General features: G+C 41.2%; 2 protein-coding genes across 2 annotated transcripts; both read left to right on the plus strand.

Moving 5' to 3' along the window:
- Positions 1–529: 529 nt before the first annotated feature.
- Positions 530–3,290, plus strand: LOC119621681 (selenoprotein K-like). Its single transcript, XM_037991300.2, has one exon. The coding sequence runs from the start codon at positions 2,208–2,210 to the stop codon at positions 2,490–2,492; it is 285 nt and encodes a 94-aa protein (XP_037847228.1). The 5' UTR covers positions 530–2,207; the 3' UTR covers positions 2,493–3,290.
- Positions 3,291–3,503: 213 nt separating this feature from the next.
- Positions 3,504–21,316, plus strand: LOC119621680 (uncharacterized). Its single transcript, XM_037991299.2, is given in 8 exon segments — positions 3,504–3,611; positions 12,482–12,568; positions 14,169–14,653; positions 14,655–14,782; positions 14,784–14,964; positions 14,966–15,254; positions 15,257–18,742; positions 21,088–21,316. Coding segments are annotated over 6 exon segments (1,407 nt in total). The 5' UTR covers positions 3,504–3,611; positions 12,482–12,540; the 3' UTR covers positions 15,553–18,742; positions 21,088–21,316.
- Positions 21,317–21,350: the final 34 nt, after the last annotated feature.

A 21,350-nucleotide genomic window follows, 5' to 3' on the forward strand; every position in this document is an offset into this window, starting at 1 on the left:
AGTTACTTTAGAAAGGTTGCAATTATAAATCATTTCTCTGCCCCTTTGAGATGTAAATCTACCACCAAGAGCTGTCTCCTCAGAGCTGAGTTTGAAATGCAAACATTCAGAGAGCCAGCTCTTGCTCCAACCTCTTAGTTCCTATGGGAGTGTAAGGGCCTAACTTTGGTGGCTGTCTTGCTCCAACTTTCACAACTGTCTCAGTCATAAAGATACAAGAAGTTTGTTTCTACTCTGGATAAATATCAATTAGTAAAAAAAAAAACCTGATGCCTTAGTCACAGGGACCAAACTCCCCCTTAACACCTTTCAGTGTCTCCTTTAGTACACCCCACCACTTTCAACAACTCCTGATTTTTGTTTCCCAAAGTGGAGCTCAGTTTACACCGTATTCTGTTCTCTAATACAGTAGTTATTACTGAATAAAATCTGTCTACTCCCTTTTACTATTATCTCACTTTGTTTCTTTTTTTTTTTTTTTTTTTTTCTTTTTTCTTTTTTTGAGATGCAGTCTGGCTCTGTGGCCCAGGCTGGAGTACAGTGGCCATGATCTTGGCTGACTGCAACCTCTGTCTCCTGGGTTCAAGTGATGCTACTGCCTCAGCCTCCCGAGTAGCTGGGATTACAGACATCGCCACCACACCTGGCTAATTTTTGTATTTTTAGTAGAGATGGGGTTTCACTATGTTGGCCAGGCTTGAACTCATAACCTCAGGTAATCCACCCACCTCGGCCTCCCAAAGTGCTGGGATTACAGGTGTGAGACACCATGCCTGGACTCTTTTCTCCTTTCTTTGAGACGGAGTCTCACTCTTGTCACCCAGGCTGGAGTGGAGTGATGCAATCTTGGCTCTTTGCAACCTCCGCCTCCCAGGTTCAAGCAATTCTCCCGCTCAGCCTCCTGAGTAGCCGGGATTACAGGTGCACACTACCATGCCTGGCTAATTTTTGTATTTTTAGTAGAGACAGGATTTCACCATGTTGGTCAGGCTGGTCTTGAACTGCTGACCTCAGGCGATCTGTCCACCTTGGCCTCCCAAAGTGCTGGGATTACAGGTGTTAGCCACTGCGTCTGGCCTTTTTCTTTCTTTTTTAAGACAGGGTCTAGCTCTGTGGCCCAGGCTGCAATGTAGTCATGCCATCATAGCTCTTGGGCTCAAGTGATCCTCTGGCCTCAGCCTCCTGAATAGCTGGGATTACAGGTGTAGACCACCAGGCCCAGCTAGTTAAAAAATAAATTTTCTTTTGTAGGCATGGGGGGTCTCACTGTTTTGCCCAGGCTGCTTTTAAATTTCTGGCCTCAAGCAAGCCAGCTGCCTTAAACTCCCAAAGCACTGGATTACAGGCATAAGCCTCTGTGCCCGGCCCCACTTCATTTCTCTTTGACAAAACCTAAACATTCTGTTTATTGGAACACCACTTATACTTATGTCAATGTTCTGAGTAAATGTAAATGAATACTGACAAAATAATAGTATAACATCAGAGAGGTGTTTGTTTTTTGAGACAGAGTCTCGCTGTGTCACCAGGCTGGAATGCAGTGGCACGATCTCAGCTCACTACAACCTCTGACTCCCTGGTTCAAGCGATTCTCCTGCCTCAGCCTGCTGGGTAGCTGGTATTCTACTGATATTAGCTGGGTGTGGAGGCATGTGCCACCACACCCAGCTAATTTTTGTATTTTTAGTAGAGACGGGGTTTCACCATGTTGGCCAGGATGGTCTCCATCTCCTGACCTCGTGATCCGCCCATCTTGGCCTCCCAAAGTGCTGCGATTACAGGCATAAGCCACCACGCCCAGCCCAGAGAGGTTTTTTAAACAAAACAAATATGTAACTGATATCTTGTATTTTAAAACTAAGAAGGCATATGAAATTGAATGCATTCTGTGAGGAGAGTCAGAGTATTGATAAATTTGGACTTACTAAAATTCCTGGAGTAATGACTAAAAGAACCTACAAACTATTAAAGAGAAAATTGGAATAGTAATACATCAACCCAACATAAAGAAAGGAGAGAAAACGGAAACATGCAACAAAAAGAAAACAAATTAAAATGCCAGGAGCTCACGCCTGTAATCCCAGCAGTTTGGGAGGCATAGGTGGGAGGATCGTTTGAACCCAGGAGTTCAAGGCCAGCCAGGGCAACATAGGGAGACCCCGTTTTTAAAAAGTAATAAGTTCCTGAAGCAGGGAAGGAAGGGCAAGATGGTTTACATCTCAAATGCACAAGTGTTGGACAGCTGGAGTCAGTTTCCATGGAGATTATCTTTGATAACAGATTTCTTCTGGGGAATAGCTAAGTTTGTGGTTTTGTTTTTCAAAACTCTGCTTCAGCAAGATTTGAAAAAAAGAAGCAGCTATGGAAACTCATGTGATTCCAGATATGATGGTAATGGAAGAGGGCCACTGGGAAACCCTCCCGGAAGAATGGGTCCAATCAATCATCTGGGTGGCCCCAGTCCTCTAATGGCTTGTGGAAGAGGAAGGTAAATGTCTGCTCTAAGCAGCAACTGGACGTGCGCATTCATAGCAGAAGGAAACCATCAAGAAGTGGAGTACTGACCATGCTGGAGCAGTAGATGAAAGTGTCTGTCTAAACAAGGACTGCTCTGTGTCCTCACAGATGAATGAGGTCATGCTGGGAATTCCCTCTACAGGGAACTGGCCTGACTGACGTGCAGTTCCACAAAAGCACGTTTGTCTCATTATCTTTTTAGTATAGTTTATTAAAGTATTAATATAGTTTTGTTGTTGTTGTGGTTTTGAGACAGAGTCTCACTCTGTCGCCTAGGCAAGTGCAGTGGTGCGATCTCGGCTTACCGCAACCTCTGCCTCCCGGGTTCAAGCGATTCTCCTGCCTCAGCCTCCCGAGTAGCTGGGACTACAGGCACACGCCACCACGCCCAGCTAATTTTTTGTAGACGGGGTTTCACCGTGTTGCCCAGGCTGGTCCCGAACTCCTGACCTCAGGCAATCCGCCCGCCTCGGTCTCCCAAAGTGCTAGGATTACAGGCGTGAGCCATCGCACTCGGCCTCCCCATCTTTAAATTTACAAAAAGATTGAATACGAAGAAAATAAATAAAAGCCTGTGTATTTAGCAATAAAAATAAATAAATAAAAAATGTAATAAAATGGCAGCGTTAAATCTAACAGTGGTTATATTAAATGTAAATAAATTAAATACTCCAGTTAAAAGAGGCAGACGTTCGGGGTGTATTTAAAAGCCACCGTCACAAATGGTCTTCCCACTGCCCTGTTCGCATGCTCAGCCCCTAACAGCACTGACTTTGGCACTACTCACCTCGGGCAGCCCTGAGCCTCCCAAGGCTGAGCACCGCTCTTTGAGCAGCTACCACACTGCGTCCTTCGGCCGGGAAGAGGCTGCGTTCCTGCGCGAAGCACGTCGGCCGCGAACGCCTCTGGGAAATGTATTCCGGGCTACGAGCCCAGAAACATGGCGGAACCGGTTGCGGGGAGGTTGCTTGAATCCTCTCAGCTGTCCCCCTGACCTAGTTGCTGGCACAAGCTGCGCCCGGAGACGTGGGAGCGTTCTCTTGTTTTCCGAGTGCACAGACTCATCGGGTCACAATTTATGCTTTTGTGACGCGGTGAGTTCAGCCACTGATTCCTAACGGTTTAGAGTGGGGAGGTTATGCTTGGGCGTCCTGGACGCTGGCCCGCCTGGTGGCTGTAGAGGACGCGACGGATCCCGGGATGGGGCTGGAGGTTTGCAAGAGTCCATCCGAGGGGATTCTGGCTGCGAGTGTGACAGAGTATGTGAAAGCCGCATGGAGGATCTGATTGTAGTGCGAGCGAGAGTGAGTGCCCGCAAGGGATCGTCACCTGAGTGGGAGTCTCGGATTCATCGCCTCTTACCTTTCCTTCTTCTACTGTAAAATGGTGAAAATAAGGGTGCTTCTTCCAGAACGTCAGTTTACTCGAAAATCTGTAAAAGAAAAGGCTAAATAATTGATCTGATAAATATTATAAAACAGGATTTCTGTATAAAATATAAATTTATTATTGTGTAGTATACCAAATCAGTGTGACTTTTAAATACAGGAAGAAATATTTTAAAGGATCTTATTTTGTGGGACTGCTGCTTTTCCGTCAGACCCTGAGTAGAGTAGGCATTTATTCTGTTGCTTAGGGAACACAACAGATTTGAGAAGCCTCGGATTAAGGAATAATTTATGAAGCCCCGTTGACTACCGTGGAGAGATCATAATTTGGGGTTCAAGATTCCAGGGGAGGCGCTATAACTCCACTTTCTGAAGAGCAAACCTTGGCTCAGAGAGGTCCTGGAGCCTTTTAAGGCACATGAATGAAGAAGAATTTTTCTAATTCTTTATATTTGGGAGGCACAAATTTTTTTGTGAGGTCACATCTATGGTTATATCAGGGATTCTAGTCTTTGATTTTAGAACAGTGGAACTAAATCTTTTTAGGTCACAGATGTATACAAAAATGCTCTTATTAGGTAGGATATTTAAGGGCTCAGAGGTTATCTCCCAGGAGCCAGTTCTTTCTTTGGAACGTGCAGGATTTGAGCAGTCCAGGTGTACTGAGTTACCTGTCCACTCACCCAGGCCTTGGCTTAGGCTCTCTTATAGCAAAACTGTCTGAGCATCTGCATTCGATATGACATTTATATGACAGAAACAGCAATAGTATCAAGATGCAGATGGCTATAATTTCAAGGAGCCTGTATGGAGTAGCAGTGGGATTTAAAGAAACAACTAACCTATCTGATAAAGGCATTATGTGCATTCTCATATTTTTGTATTAATTTGATTACTCATTTCCCTCCTTGAATCTACTGTTATGTGCCACATGATAAAGTTGTACAGAACTATTGAGCGTAGAAATTAGCTGATGGTTAGCTAAATTCTCCCTCAAGCCAGTCTTTTTCACTGTTACTTCATTAGCCAGGTATGGTGGTATATGTCTGTAGTCCCAGCTACTTGGGAGGCTGAGGTGGGAGAATCTGTGAGCCCAGGAGGTCAAATCCAGCCTGGACAACATATCAAGACCCCATCTCTAAAAATAAATAACATTTTGAAAAAGATTGAAAGGTAAAGTTTCAGTTTCTTGTTTAGGGATCATTCCTGCTTCTGTCACTTGGAGTTACAGTCATGGTCTCAGGGCCACTGCATCAGGTAGGAAAAAAGAAAGTTGAGGTTATTTGGAGAAGATCTGTGTAACTGTGCCAGCATTCTGCCACACACCCTCTCCTTCTAATCGCCCAGGACAGTAGAGGAATCTATCTAGTGGAGACTATCCGTGGCTTTCCCTATCTTGAGAGTAAGCACACCCTCATGAAGGAGTGCAAACCAGACCATACTTTACTTTCCCTTACTTTAACCAACAACTCTATCGCTCTCCTAATTGTCTACTACTTTGAGGATGATCTGCAGCATGGTATGTCCAATTGATGTGAGAACTCTGGACATTGTTGGACACTGTGGGGTGTAAAGTGTTTCCCTTGGTCTGAAGAAATATAACACAGTAATGCCAATTGGCACGTTTCTATTCAAGGTGTTTTATAGTATTTTGAGCCTTTACATCTACCACAGGTATGCAAAAGCCCAATCCAGGGTAAGTATGTCTATCCACTGCCAGGGTCCTTTTGTAGGCTCCCAGGGCTACCAGTGGCCATCGGATAGAGTCTACATGCTATGCTGCCTCTCTGTGTGGGCCTTCCCTGCTGGAAATCAGTCCTAATTTGTTCGTCAGGTTCTGATGTTATCATTATCATCAATGTAGTATATTGTTACACTTAGGACCAGCCTCAAGTCCACGCTTTCCTAATCAAATTGTAATAGTAAGCTAGTGAATTCAAATAACCTGTGAGAATACAGTAGCTATAAATTGGGATCTTCCTGGCATGAAGGCAAACTATGATTGTCTCTTTCCCAAGATTGGGATAATGAAAAAGGCATTTGCAAAATCAGTCAGAGTACTGGTGTCCTTTAATTCGGTGGTACTACTTCATTTAAGCCTCGACAATCTACTGTTAGTCTCTCCCTTTGGCACAGATCTAACAGGGCTATTGTATAGAGAATTTGTTGGTACCAGCACTCTAGCTTCTAACATGTTATTAATAAAGTGATAATCTCTTGTATCTACCAGGTATTCTATACAGTTTCAAATTAACAACCTATGTTGGCCAGGTGTGGTGGCTCACGCCTGTAAACCCAGCACTTTGAGAGGCCAAAACGGGTGGATCACCTGAGGTCAGGAGTTCAAGAGCAGCCTGGCCAACATGGTGAAACCCCGTCTCTACTAAAAATACAAAAATTAGCCAGGCGTGGTGGCGCACGTCTGTAATCCCAGCTACTTGGGAGACTGAGGCACAAGAATTGCTGGAACCCGGGAGGCAGAGGTTGCAGTGAACTGAGATTGTACCACTGCACTCCAGCCCGCGTGACAAAGCAAGACTCCATCTCAAAAAAAAAAAAAAAAAAACAACCTGTGTGGGCTTCAGCAATTCTATAGGTTCCTGTTTGGCCTGTCTAATAACATTGATTGAAGGACAAACTTACATGCCTTTAGTTTTAAAATACTAGGTAGGGGAAGTGTTCCTCAGTCAGATATAATACCCTTCCCCATTATGTATTCAGGCAAGGAGATGCAACCACTTCACATAAGGTCCATTCAGACCTTCTAGTTTTCATTTAAACTTTCACCTTAATAACAGTCAACCACTGCATCCCCGTATCTTCCCAATCTAACTGTAGTCCCTATTAGGGTGTCACCAACAGATTTTGGAATCACAGTGCATTGGGCTCCATGTCAAGGAGTCCTAGAAATGTTCCTTTTCCACCCCGGTCTTAACTCACACGCATGCATATAGCCTTGGTCCCAGCGTGGTTGGTCATCCTGATTAATTTGTCAGGCTGTTGCCTTAGTGATTCAAGATCAGGTTTCTCAGTGTCATCTTTGCATTTCAGCCTTTTAAGTTCCTTCAAATTAGGAGAAATAAAACATATTTGTTTAGAGCTCTTCGGTGTCAGGTGATCAGCAAGGGCTCCTGTTGATCCACCCAACATCTAATAGTGGTGTTAAGACTGTTCTTTTTTTTTTTAGATGGAATCTTGTTCTGTCACCCAGGCTGGGGTGCAGTGGCACAATCTCTGCTCTCTGCAACCTTTGCCTTCTGGGCTCAAGTGATTCTCCTGCCTCAGCCTCCCGAGTAGCTGGGATTACAGGTGCCCACCACCATGCCTGGCTAATTTCTGCATCTTTAATATAGACAGGGTTTCACCATGTTGGCCAGGCTGGTTTCGAACTCCTGACCTCAAGTGATCCAACCACCTCTGCCTCCTGAAGTTCTGGGATTACAGGTGTGAGCCACTGTGCCCAGCTGAGATGGAGTCTTGCTCTGTTGCCCAGTCTGGAGTGCAGTGGCTAGATCTTGGCTCACTGCAACCGCCACCTCCTGGGTTCAAGTGATTCTCCTGCCTCAGCCTCCTGAGTAGTTGGGATTACAGGCGCTTACCACCACGCCTGGCTATTTTTTTTTTTGTATTTTATTAGAGACAGGGTTTCACCATGTTGGCCAGGCTGATCTCGAACTCCTGACCTCAAGCAATCCACCTGCCTCGGCCTCCCAAAGTGCTGGGATTACAGTCATGAGCCACCACGCTCGACCAATCCCATTTCTTAAGAACCATTTTAAGGTTTACTCACTACTTATGATGAGAGTCCCTTGATATCTCCTTCATCTTCCCCATTGTCTTGTGAATTACTCTCATTTTCTTAGCTTCTATAATGCCCATAAGGGGGAGGCTGAGACAACAAATCTGATATGGCTTCTTGGACCATTGCTTGATTTTGCAGTAGTAAAGTTGACAGGGAGTGCCCATGCAAAAGGAGTCCCCTTAATCATGGTATTTGCCTCGAACTGGGGTATTTGCACAAACATCTGATCATCATGAAGCCAACTTGATATATCCTGAATATGCAGCATATCAGCTGCTTCATCTGGGGAGCGCCACTTGGCATTTAAAGAAGGACAGTTCTCCATCTCAGGGTAAATTAATGTTATGGTAGGGTTTTTTTGCTTTTGTTTTTGTTTTGAGATGAATCTCACTCTGTCACCCAGACTGGAGTGCAGTGGCTTGATTTTGGCTCACTGCAACCTCTGCCTCCCAGGTTCAAGCGATTATCATGTACCAGCCTCCCAAGTAGCTGGGATTACAAGTGCCCACCACCACATCTGGCTAACTTTTGTATTTTTAGTAGAGACAGGGTTTTGCCATGTTGGCCAGGCTGGTCTCGAACTCCTGACCTCAAGTGATCCATCTGCCTCAGCCTCCCAAAGTGCTGGGTTACAGGCATGAACCACCGCACCTGGCTGTTATGGCAGCTTTGATCTAGTTGACTAGGCTAACTGTCCCCTCAACAACAATCTGCATTGTATCTGCATCATATATAGCCATCTGTGATTGTTCAATAGTAAGCCATGGGTCTGCCTCAAAGCAAACATACTTCTCCCTTCTGCAGTACTCAAAACTGAGGAAATTGCTCCTAAGTTAGTCACTCTCACAGTTCACTTTAGTAAAGGTTCTTCAGAAAGCTGATACCAGTCTACAAAATGAGACCACTCTTTCACACTGTACCCCTCGTTTCCATAGTTTCTTGGTTTCACCATCTTCTCTGCCACCTGCACTACCTTTTTAGTGATCAACGGTTGTGGAGTACTGTCTGTTGTTCCAGCACACATGTTCCCTTTGGTAACAGCTGTGACGCTAGAGGCCATAGCTCAGGCCAGCCAATGTCTGATCTTGGTGCAATGCCAGGCCCCACTCTGACTCTCCTTTACTTTAATTTGAGCTATTGCATGTGACACACAAGGAATTCTATTTTTAGCTTGTTTCTCATTATTTTGCCTCATTTTCCTTATATATCTAATGAGCCAACCCCTTGGAGGTCGGGTCTATCATTTCTAAGTTCCACTGGTGCTGGGCACAGTTGTACATGCCTATAGTCCCAGCTACTCGGGAGGCTGAGGCAGGAATATCGCTTGAGCCCGGGAGTTTGAGACCAGCCTGAGCAATATAGCGAACCCCTGTCTCCAAACAAACAACTACCAAATAAATCAATTCAATTGATGAATTTTACTTCTAGTAAGTGATTGCAGTGCAGCTGCTGTCTCATACCAAGGGTAACTCCATAACCATCCAAGTATCAAAGGTTCATCAATCCCACTCCCACATAGTTCTTTCCCCCCCCCCGCCCCAAACAATGTTTTTGCTATGTTTCAGTGAGTCAGGATCTTTCTAGTAAATCCCACTTCGGATCTGAGGGTCTTCAAGACTGCCGTGAGACTCAATGATTCCTTGATTGGACTCACAGGGTTCAGAAAAGCTGTTATACCGACAGTTGGAGTTTATTAAATTAAAAGGATGCAGATGAAAATCATGAAAGGGAAAGGTGCAACAGTTGAGGAGAAACGAGTCATAAAATTCCAGGTGTCCTATCAGAGTAGAGTTGATGGAGATGGCCTTAATTCTTCTAGCCATGGTGTGTGACAACATGTGTGAAATTTTGCCAGCCAGGGAAACGAAACTTACCCAAACCTTGGTGTCCAGGGGTTTTTTGTTTGTTTGTTTGTTTTTTGAGATGGAGTCTCACTCTGTCACCCAGTCTGGAGTGCAATGGTGTGATCTCGGCTCACTGCAACCTCTGCCTCCCAGGTTCAAGTGATTTTCCTGCCTTAGCCTCCCGAGTCGCTGGGATTACAGGTGCCTGCCACCAAGGCCAGTTAATTTTTGTATTTTTAGTAGAGACAGGGTTTCACCAGGTTGGCCGGGCTAGTCTTGAACTCCTGATCTCAGGTGATCCACCCACCTCAGCCTCCCAAAGTGCTGGGATTACAGGCATGAGTCACCACACCCAGGTGGTGTCCAGGGTTTTTATTGGAGATACTTAGAGTGTCTACCTGGACAACGTTAGTACTTAGTCTCCAGGCCCCCAGAAGTCAACCTGATAGAGCCCAAGGTCTTAGCATACAAAAACACTCTCATCAGACAGGGTGTTCAAGGACACAGAGATGATTTTCCAGCAGCCCATCAAAGGCCAGTTCTTTTTTTGGAATGTGCAGTTTGAACTCAAAGCTTTAAGCCTGCTGAGTTAATCCTTAACTGCACAGAGGCACATGGTGTTTCATGTATTTGTAGAGCTATTGAGGTTTTTTTTTTTTTTAATCTTTTCTATTTTTTGAGATGGAGTTTTGCTCTCATCACCCAGGCTGGAGTGCAGTGGTGCAATCTCGGCTCACAGCAACCTCTACCTCCCGGGTTCCAGCAATTCTCCTGCCTCAGCCTCCCGAGTAGCTGGGATTACAGGCAAGTGCCACTACGCCCAGCTAATTTTTGTATTTTTAGTAGAGATAGGGTTTCGCCATGTTGGCCAGGCTAGTGTGGAACTCTTGGCCTCAGGTGATCTGCCCACTTCGGCCTCCCATGGTGCTGGGATTACAGGCAAGAGCCACTGTGCCCGGCCCTGTTTCAATTTACATTGTTTACGCTGTTTGCTTCTCAACATGTTCTGATTAATAGAAATGTCCCACAGTGGCAGGATGTTGTATCCGCCTCACAGCACAGGACTGCTTACCAATATGTGTGTATTCATTTCCTTATTGCCCCTTCCTGTGTTATAAGTTTCCAATTTCAACCTATTGCTTACTATAGAATGCCTTCCAGAAAAATCCTTTTTTATATCCTTATCATTCACCTAAAATATATTTTCTTTACTATTACATATGTTAAATGGGACTTTTCCTTTAAGGAGTTGGTGACATTCAGGGGTGTGGCTATAGATTTCTCTAAGGGAGAGTGGGAATGCCTGGACCCTGCTTAGAGAGACTTGTGCAGAGATGTGATGTTGGAGAACTACAGCAACTTTGTGTCACTGGGTAAGGTCACCTGTTCCCTATAATTCAGAAAATGTTCTCTCCATTGGGAATTCTGGGGCTGCATTAAATATCCAAATTCTGTTCCATGTTCCAAAAATTGGTTTGAGTTTTGTTGTCTTGGAATAGATTGCTTCTGTCAGGCACCTTCATATTTCCTGTTCTTCACTGACCTTCACTCTTTCTCTGGGCTCCTTATGTAACTGCCTTTTTTCTTGATTTTTAAGGAGCTAGATGATGGTCGAGGGACATTTATATAATAGCCTGTAGGATTTAAGACATGATGGTTCATCTAAAATTTAGGAAAACACATACCCTCTTATTTTTATGTTTGAAAGCTACATTCTCGGAATTTGACATTTCACAGGAAGATACATTGCTTCTGTCTTGAGGCTGCTTTTTTTTCTTACCCAGATAAGTAGAGATAGAGCCCATGTAGATTTAAATTTAACTAAGACCTTTCCCCCTCATTTGTCTCTTTGTTCCTTGTGCTCCTTAGGTCAGCTTAATGTGAATGTATTCTGACGTCTTCATCATTCTTTTACCCAAAAGCTTTTCTGGGGCCTATTTTTAAATTTTATTTTATGTATTATTAATTATTTTTTTGAGTCAGGGTCTCACTCTGTTACTCAGGCTAGAGTACAGTGGCATGATCATGGCTCACTGCAGCCTCAAACTCCTGGGCTCAAGTGATCCCCTCACCTCTGCCTCCCAAGTAGGTGGAACTACAAGTGTGCCACTGTGACCAGCTAATTTTTTTAAATTTGTGTAGAGATACGGTCTTGCTATGTTGCCTAGGCTTATTTTGAACTCCTGGCCTCAAGTGATCCTCCTGCCTTGGCCTCCTAAAGTGCTGGGATTACAGGTGTGAGCCAGTATGCCCAGCCAAAACTTTCTTTTTTTTTTTTTTGAGACAGAGTCTCGCTCTGTCACCCAGGCTGGAGTGCAGTGGCGTAATCTTACGATTACATTAAAGTTATGTATTTTTGGCAAGAATACTACAGAAGTGATGCCTTTTTCAGTGCATTGCATTGCATCAGGACATAAATAATGGCCAATCAAAAACAATATCTTGTTTTGATGCTTGAAATGGTATCCTCTAGGGTTCTGCATAGTAAAGCTACTATTTTTACCTTTGCAATCAGTAAGTAACTTGTAAGGAAATTTGAGGTTCTACAAATACCCTCTTGCTCATGACATTTTTATCACTTTAGTTTCATCAATGATTCCTGCAGAGAACAGTTATGGTTATTACTTTTTTGAGACAGGGTGTTGCTCTGTGGCTCAGGCCGGAGTGCAGTGGCATGATGATGGCTCACTACAGCCTTGACCTCCTGGGCTCAAGCAGTCTTCCTGCCTCAGACTCCCAAGTAGCTGGGACCACTGGCATGTGCCACCACACCTGGCTCTGACAGCAGTTGTTTACTCTGGTGTTTGCCAAATTATGATTTTCTGTTTCCATCAGTCTTCAGAGGAACTTGAATTTGCTTTAGGTTAAACCATTCTAAAAAGAAACATTTTTTGGTTTATTTATTCTTAATATCCTATTTCTTTGAGCAGGACTTGCCATTTCTAAGCCATCAGTGATTTCCCTATTGCAACAAGGGAATGAACCCTGGATGGCTGGGAAAGCAGGATGGTATCCAGGTGGGTAAGGGTGTTGGGGTACTCCCAGCAGAAGTACATTTTAGGGAAGCCCAAACTGGTCAGAGTGGTGATGTCTTTTGTTTAAGATATTGTGTGGAAACCTTCCCTCAGAGGCCCAAGGTCTTGGGAGAAAAAGTTTGACAAATGGGAAGTATTTCAAATATTTACAAAGAACTTTTTTTCTTTTTTTTGGTAGCAGATGTATTGAGGCATAATTGACATATAATGAACCAGCTATGCTATAAAGTATATGGTTTGACAAATTTTGATGTGTCAAATGGTATACTTTATATGTATACATGTTTGCTCATGAAACCACCATAATTAAGATACAAAACCTATTAATCACTCCCATTGCTTCTGATCTAAGGAAAAAAGACTTCAATTTTTATTATTATTATTATTATTATTATGAAACAGAGTCTCACCCTCTTTATTATTATTATTATTATGAAACAGAGTCTCACCCTCTAGTGCAGGCTGGAGTGCCGTGGCGTGATCTTGGCTCACTGCAACCTCCACCTCCTGGGTTTAAGTGATTCTCCTGCCTCAGCCTCCCGAGTAGCTGGGATTACAGGCACATACCACCACATCCAGCTAATTTTTATATTTTTAGTAGAGACGGGGTTTTACCTGATCTCAAACTCATGACCTCGTGATCCACCTGCCTCGGCCTTCCAAAGTGCTGGGATTACAGGCATGAGCCACCTCCCTGGCCTATTTTGCTCTTATCTACTGTCTTGCAGTAAAACCTTAGGTTGTTTATTTTATACCTTTTTCTTTTCTAATATAAGCATTTAAAGCTATAGGTTTCACTGTAAATGTTACCTTAGCTATATAACATACATTTTGCTGTGCTATACTTTTATATTGTTAATTTCTAAGTATTTTCTAATTTCCATGTGTATTGTTTAGTTTTCAAGTATTGGGGGACAGGTTCCAGATATTTTAATAATTTCAAACTGAGTTCCATTGTGATCAAAGGAAATATTCTGTGTGACACTGATCCTTTTTAGTGTATTGAGACTTATTTAGTGGCCCAGCATATGGTCTATTTTGAATGCATATAGGTATTTGAAGAGAATGTACATTCTGCAGTTTTTGATATTATGTTTTGTATATATCAACTAGTTGAAGGTGGTGGACAGTGTTACTTATATCCTCTATACTTTACTCATTTTCTGGGGGAGGGGGATGTTCCAGTTGTTCCTATCAGTTATTGAGAGATGGTTGCAAAATCTCCAACTATGATTGTAGAAGTATCTATTTCCTACTTTACTTTTGTCAATTTTTGCTTCACATATTTTCAGGCTGTGTTATTCTGCACCTACACATTTCTGATTGCCAAGTCTTCCTGATGAGTTATTATAACTCTTTTATCATTATGAGAAAATTATCTTTGATAATATAGAATAACTGGAAGTCTGTTTTATCTGATATTAATATAGCCATTCCAACAATTTTTTTCTGCAAATTAAATGCCAAGATTTGAAAGTTATCTAAGCCATTTCTTGCTTAAGGGCATTATTATCTGTTTGACTGCTTCTATGAAGTTTTATTTCTCATAAAAGAGGAAAACATGATGTTTATTTTCTTTCAGATATGCTGTCTAGGTATGACACCAAGGAGTTACCTCTTAAGAATGGCACTTTTGAAAAAGAATCGTTAAAATGGAAAATAATAGAAAGAGTCAGAAGTTCTTGCCTCAAGGAATCTTGTTTTGGAAATGATTGGAAATGCAAAGGACTCTTTAAGAGACAACAGGAAACTAAAGAGGAATATTTCAGGCATATAACTGTGCCATTTGAAAAAATATTATCTGAATTCATCCAGCCTACATCTTTTCTTCTAAATCAAATAATTCATACTGGAAAGAAACTCTATGAACATAAAAAATGTGAAAATCTTACTCAACAGGGAAGAATTTGTATCATTGACAAGCTTGATGAAATGTGTGGCAATGCCTCTGTATTTTACACAAATCATATGAAACATCAAATTTTACTGCAAAGAAATGCAATGTATTTAAACAATGTGGCAAAGACTGCTTGTAACTTTCAACTAGCTCAATATCAAATAAGTCATTGCTAATCAGAAACCCTATGAATGTCAGATATGTGGAAAGCCCATAAGAAAGCGTGCCCACCTTACCCAACATAATCAAATTCACACTGGTGAGAAACCATATGAATGCAAAGAATGTGGGAAAGCGTTTATGTTGTTCAACATTGATTCAACATAAGAGAACTCATACTAATGGGAAACCCTATGAATATCTGGAATGTAGAAAGATGTTTAGGTGGAGTGCACATCTTATTCGACATCAAAGAATTCATACTGGTGAGAGACCTTATACACGTAAGCAATGTTGGAAGGCCTTTGCTTCTGTTTCTGATTTTAATAGATATCAGAAAATTCACACTGGTGAGAGACTTTACGAATGTAAAGAATGTGGGAAGGCATTTAACAATTGCTCAACTTTTATTCAGCATCAGAGAATTCACACTGGTGAGAAGCCCTTTGAATGTAAGGACTGTGGCAAAGCATTCAATAATTGCTCAACACTTACTCAACGTCAGAGAACTCATACTAATGAGAAATCTTATGAATGTCAGGAATGTAAAAAGGCTTTTAGGCAAAGTGCACATCTTACTCAACATCAAAGAACTCATACTGGTGAGAAACCATTGAGTGTGAGGAACGTGGGAGGGCTTTCACTTGTGCTTCTGACTTTAACAGACATCAGAGAATTCACACTGTTGAAAAATCCTATGAATGTAAAGAATGTGGTAAAGCCTTTAATAATTGCTCAGCTCTTATTCAACACCAGAGAATTCACACTGGTGAGAAGCCTTATGAATGTAAGCAGTGTGGGAAAGCTTTTATATCCTGTTCAACACTTGTTCAACATCAGAGAACACATACTAATGAAAAACCTTATAAATGTTAGGAATGCAAGGCCTTCAAGCAGAGTGCACATCTAATGAGACACCAGAGAATTCACAGTGGGGAGAAACCCTATGAATGTAATGAATGTGGGAATGCCTTCATTTGTTTTTCTGATTTTAACAAACATCAGAGAATTCACAAAGGAGAGAAACCCTATCAGTGTAAAGAATGTAGGAAGGTTTTTAATAATTATCTAACTCTTACTTAACATCAAAGAATTCATACCAGTGTGAAGCCCTATGAATGTAAGGAATGTTGAAAGACCTTTACTTGGCTTTCAAATTTGAATAAACATCAGAGGCCAGGCGCGGTGGCTCACACCTGTAATCCCAGCACTTTGGGAGGTCGAGGTGGGCAGATCATGAGGTCAGGAGATCGAGACCCTACTGGCTAACATGATGAAACCCAGTCTCTACTAAAAATACAAAAAATTAGCCGGGCGTGGTGGCAGGTGCCTGTAGTCCCAGCTACCCAGGAGGCTGAGGCAGAATGGCGTGAACTCAGGAGGCGGAGCTTGCAGTGAGCTGAGATTGTGCCACTGCACTCCAGCCTGGGCGACAGAGTGAGACTCCATCTCAAAAAAATTTTAAAAAAAATACACATCAGAGAATTCACACTGGTGACAAACCCTTTGAATGTAAAGATTGTAAGAAAGCTTTTCTTTGTTATTCAACATTTATTCAACACTGTAGAACTCATACTAATGAGAAACCGTATGAATGTCAGGAATGCAGCAAGGCCTTTAGGCAGAGAACACATCTTACTCAACATCAAAGAATTCATACTGGTGAAAAACCATATGAGTGTAAGGAATGTGGGAAGGCCTTTGTTTGTGTTTCCTACTTTAATAGACATCAGAGAATTCACACTGGAGAGAAGCCATACCAGTGTAAAGAATGTAGAAAATTCTTTATTGATTGTTCAACTCTTATTCAACACCAGAGAATTCACACTGGTGAGAAACCCTTTGAATGCAGGAATGTAGGAAGGCCTTTAGGCAGAGGGCGCATCTTAATATCAGAGAAGTCATACTGGTGAGAAACCCTATGAATGTAATGAATGTGAGGCCTTTTCTTGTCTTTCACAGCTGAAAAAGCACCAGAGAATACATACATGAAGGGATAAGTCTTATGTATTTGAATAGCATCTTTTTATTTAACAATCCTTACCTAACATCACCAAATTCACATTGCGAGAAACTTCAGAAATATAAGAAATGTGGGAAACACTTTTACCTGTCCCTCAGCTATGCTTTTTCATAATGGAATTTGTACTGGTGAGAAGCCTTATGAAAGCCAGATATGTGTAAAGATCTACTCTCACAATATACTCAACATTATATAATATATAGTGTGACTCCTATAGGAAACGCTTGATTTTAAAATTATCAATTATGGAATAGCAAACAATCTGTAAGTGAAGAAAATCCAGTGACTGTGTAAAGTTTTTGCCTCATAATTCACAATTTATTAAGCATCAAATTTATATGGGAAAAATAGAGTATCAATTACTAATAAAAACAATATTACCACTAAAATTATATTTGACTTATCATAGAGAATAGCATATAGAGAATAATCATGTTGACTTTGTGAATGTAGAAAAGTGTTTATAATATGAATCTTTTTCAGCATCATTATACTTTCACCAGTTTCCACGTCTGTTTTATTACCAAGTAATTTAAACTTTGTATAGTTCAGATTACAAATTTCTTACATTGTGATAAGGTTATTGTGAAGATTAAATGAGTTTATCCAAAGACACTTGGAACAGTTATTGGTAAATAGAAACTATTCAGTAAATATTGGCTGTCATGATTATCACCTTCATTGCTACTCTTAGAATATTTATATAAGAACATTTAATTATGCAGATTTTATTAATATAATGAAATCGACCATCACAATTTCTCTGATTGCAAATCTATGATAATTTATTCTGGAATGAAAATTATTAGAATATAGTGAGTATGAGGAAACATTCATTTAAATTTATTTTAGTTGAATCAGAAAATTCACTCTGGAAACACTGAATGGATGTATTAAGTAAATTTTTTAGATTAAAGTTGATATGAGAAGTGATACATCTGAAGCAAGTTTCAAAAAGTAGTGTACATTTTCTGACAATAACTCAAGACAGGTGGGTGTGGTGGCTCACGCCTCTAATCTTAGCACTTTGGGAGGCTGAGGCAGGTGGATCACTTCAGGTCAGGAGTTTGAGACCAGGCTGGCCAACAAGGCAAAACCCCATCTCTACTAAAAATACAAAAATTAGGCAGGTATGGTGGTGTGCACTTGTAGTCCCAGCTACTCGGGAGGCTGAGGCAGGAGAATTGCTTCAGCCTGGGAAATGGAGGTAGCAGTGAGCCGAGATCTCACCACTGCACTCCAGCCTGGGCGACAGAGTGAGACTTTATCTGAGAAAAACAAACAAATAAGACAAGTAGATACAGAAGACGAATTTTTAAAATTTGCAGTTTATAAACACCACCATATATAGTTCTTGGATTAAGTGAAAAATGCTATCTGAAATAATAGGCTATTTAGATATGAAAGATAGTGAGTGTTGCATAATAAAACCTGAGGTATGTGGCTCATTTGAATAAATAAACATTCAAGCAGAAAAGTAACAAACCCAAAATTAACACTGGAAACGTATTACATAAATCAATTTGTTTATTCAATGAATTTGAATGAATTACTTAGAAAGAAAAATTAATGAGCTAAACAGAAAGTGGACTTTATCTAAAAGTGGTTTGAAACAACTTGTAATATAGACTAGATTTGCCAGTTATGATTGAGATAAGTAAGAGAAATGACATAAATGCATCAGTGCAATTGGGAACATGGAAATTTTACAGGCATTTTTCATAGTATGAAATGTTTTGTTTAGTATTTCAATTAAATTTAAAACATCTATGGTAAACTTCATTTTGCAGGAATATGTAAATATGTAAGTGTTTCTAGTTGGTTCACTGAGGCATAGAAAATTTGAATGAAGCCAAACCTGAAGCTATAGAAAGTCTGAATGAAGCCAAAATGTGAAAACTTTACTCCACAAGGAAGAATCCATGCCAGTGATAAGCTTAATGAAATGTGTGGGAACACCTTTACGTTTTGCACAAATCATATGAAACATCAGAGAAATTTCACTGGAAAGAAATGCAGAGAATATAAGGAATGTGGCAGAGACTTTGATCATAACTTTCAGTTAACTCAGTATCAGGTAAGTCATACTAATCAGAAACCCTATGAATGTTAGATATGGGGAAAGACCTTTAGAAAGGCCCTTCAAAAAATTATCCCTTCAAAAACACTGAAAAATTAATCAGAGATAATTACCTTTAAAAACTATTACTTAGGCCAGGCATGGTAGCTCACGCCTGTAATCCCAGTGCTTTGGGAGGCCACAGCTGGTGTACTGTTTGAGGGCAGGAGTTTGATACCAGCCTGGGCAAGATAGTGAGACCTCGACTCTATTGAAAAAATTTTTTTGGCCAGGCATAGTGGAGCAGTTCCTCAGTCTTTTTTGTCGTTTATGACATTGACATTTTTGGAAAATACTGGCCATTTGTTTTATAAAATATTCCATTTGAGCTTTTCTAATGTTTCCTATTAGATTCACATTATGTATGCTTTGGCACCCATATACTATACTACATTATACCATACTGTACTATATACACAGTGCTTTTCCATTTTATTTTAGTTTAGTTTTATTTTTCAGATGGAGTTTTGCTCTGTCGCCCAGGCTGGAGTGCAGTGATGTGATCTCGGCTCACTGCAACCTCTACCTCCCAGTTCAAGCAATGCTCCTGCCCCAGCCTCCAAAGTAGCTGGGACTACAGGTGCACACCACCATGCCCAGCTAATTTTTGTATTTTTAGTAGAGATAGGGTTTCACCATAGTGGCCAGGCTGGTCTCAAACTCCTGACCTCAGGTAATCTGCCTGCCTCGGCTTCCCAAAGTGCTGGGATTACAGGCATGAGCCACCACGCCCCAGCCTTTCCCTTTTTATTAATAGTGCATCATATTAGGGCATCAGTAATCCTAACTTTTATCTCTTGATTAAAGTATTGTTGACCAGGTTTGTCCATTCTAAAATTATATTCCCCTTTTTAATTACTAAGTGTTTTGTGGGAAGATACTTTTAAGCTATGTAAATTATCAAAACCACTAATTTTTGTATTTTTAGTAGAGATGGGGTTTTACCATGTTGGCCAGGCTTGTCTCAAACTCCTGACCTCATGATCCGCCCACCTTGTAATCCCAAAGTGCTGGGATTACAGGCGTGAGCTACCGCGCTCGGCCCAGATTAGTATTTTCTAATTAAAAAAAAAGTTTCAACTGTAACAGTCTACTCATTTTTGGAATTACCGACAAGGTTTATGTCCATCAATGCTTTTATGTAATTTTCATTTAAGTTGCCTATTCAATATTCATTTTTCTTTCCTTGTCTTCTAATTTTAATTGATTACTGGTAATTTTTATAGATACCTTCACAAAAAGACACAAAAGACATAAAAGTGTATCATAAAATTTTAGGATGCTACCATTGTCTATTTTTGGAAAAGATAATTTAATCTCATAGAAATAACTGATAAACATTTAATGGTGATTATCTGTTCCTTCCAAATTTGCTTGGTAAACACTATGTCATACTTAAATTTTTTTTTTTTTTTTTTGAGACGGACTCTCACTCTGTCACCCAGCCTGGAGTGCAGTGATGCAATCCCAGCTCACTGCAACCTCTGCTCCCCCGGGTTCAAGCAATTTTCTGCCTCAGCCTCCCCAGTAGCTGGGACTACAGGCACCCACCAGCATACCTGGCTGATTTTTGTATTTTTAGTAGAGTCAGGTTTCACCATATTGGCCAGGCTGGTCTCAAACTCCTGACCTTGTGATCTGCCCACCTCAGCCTCCCAAAGTGTTGGGATTACAGGTACATGTACATGCCACCATGCCTAATTTTTTTTTCTTTTTTTTAAGAGACAGAGTCTTGCTGTGTCACCCAGGCTGGAGTGCAGTAGCACAATCTCGGCTCACTGCAACTTCCACCTCCTGGGCTCAAGCAATCCTCCCGCCTCAGCCTCCGAAGTAGCAAAGACCACAGGTGCGTGTCACCATGCCCAGCTGTTGTTTTTGTATTTTTAGTAGAGACAAGGTTTTGCTATGTTGTTCAGGCTCATCTCAAACTTCTGGGCTCAGGCGATCTGCCCACCTCAGCTTCCCAAAGTCATGGGATTACAGGCATGAGCCACAGGACTAGTTAAAAAAAAAAAAATTGTAGTGACAGGGTCTAGATATGTTGCCCAGGCTGGTCTCAAGTTATCATCCTGCTTCAGCTTCCCAAAGCACTGGAATTACAGATATGAGCCCTGTTTCCTGACAGTATTGATTAATTGTAATAAATGTATCATATTAAAGTAAATGTTACTAGTAGGGGAAACTGGGTGTGGGCGTATGAAATTGTCATATCTTTGTATCTTATATAAATCTAAAACCATTGTAAAAACTAGTTCATTTAGAAAAAAAATTAATGACTTTTTTTTTGGCTTTTGTAACCAAAGAGTCCAAAGATAAATGGAGCTTCGAGTATGGCATGATCAAGATGTTCACTATGTCATCAGGTTTCAACACTGAACACTCAGCTCTCCCTTTGCCAGTGTTTTGGCTTTGACTTGAGGCCAATTTCCTCATGACTGCATCAGTTCCAGGCCTCCTATCTGGACATATCCCTTTCAGTACAAGAGGGAGAGCACCTTTGCCTAGCGTTCCACAATAAACCTCTGAGATTCACTTTGACTGGGTTAAGGTAATTGATATGCCCAAT

This window comes from Chlorocebus sabaeus, chromosome 6 (genome assembly GCF_047675955.1).
Source record: "Chlorocebus sabaeus isolate Y175 chromosome 6, mChlSab1.0.hap1, whole genome shotgun sequence".
NCBI lineage: Eukaryota > Metazoa > Chordata > Mammalia > Primates > Cercopithecidae > Chlorocebus > Chlorocebus sabaeus.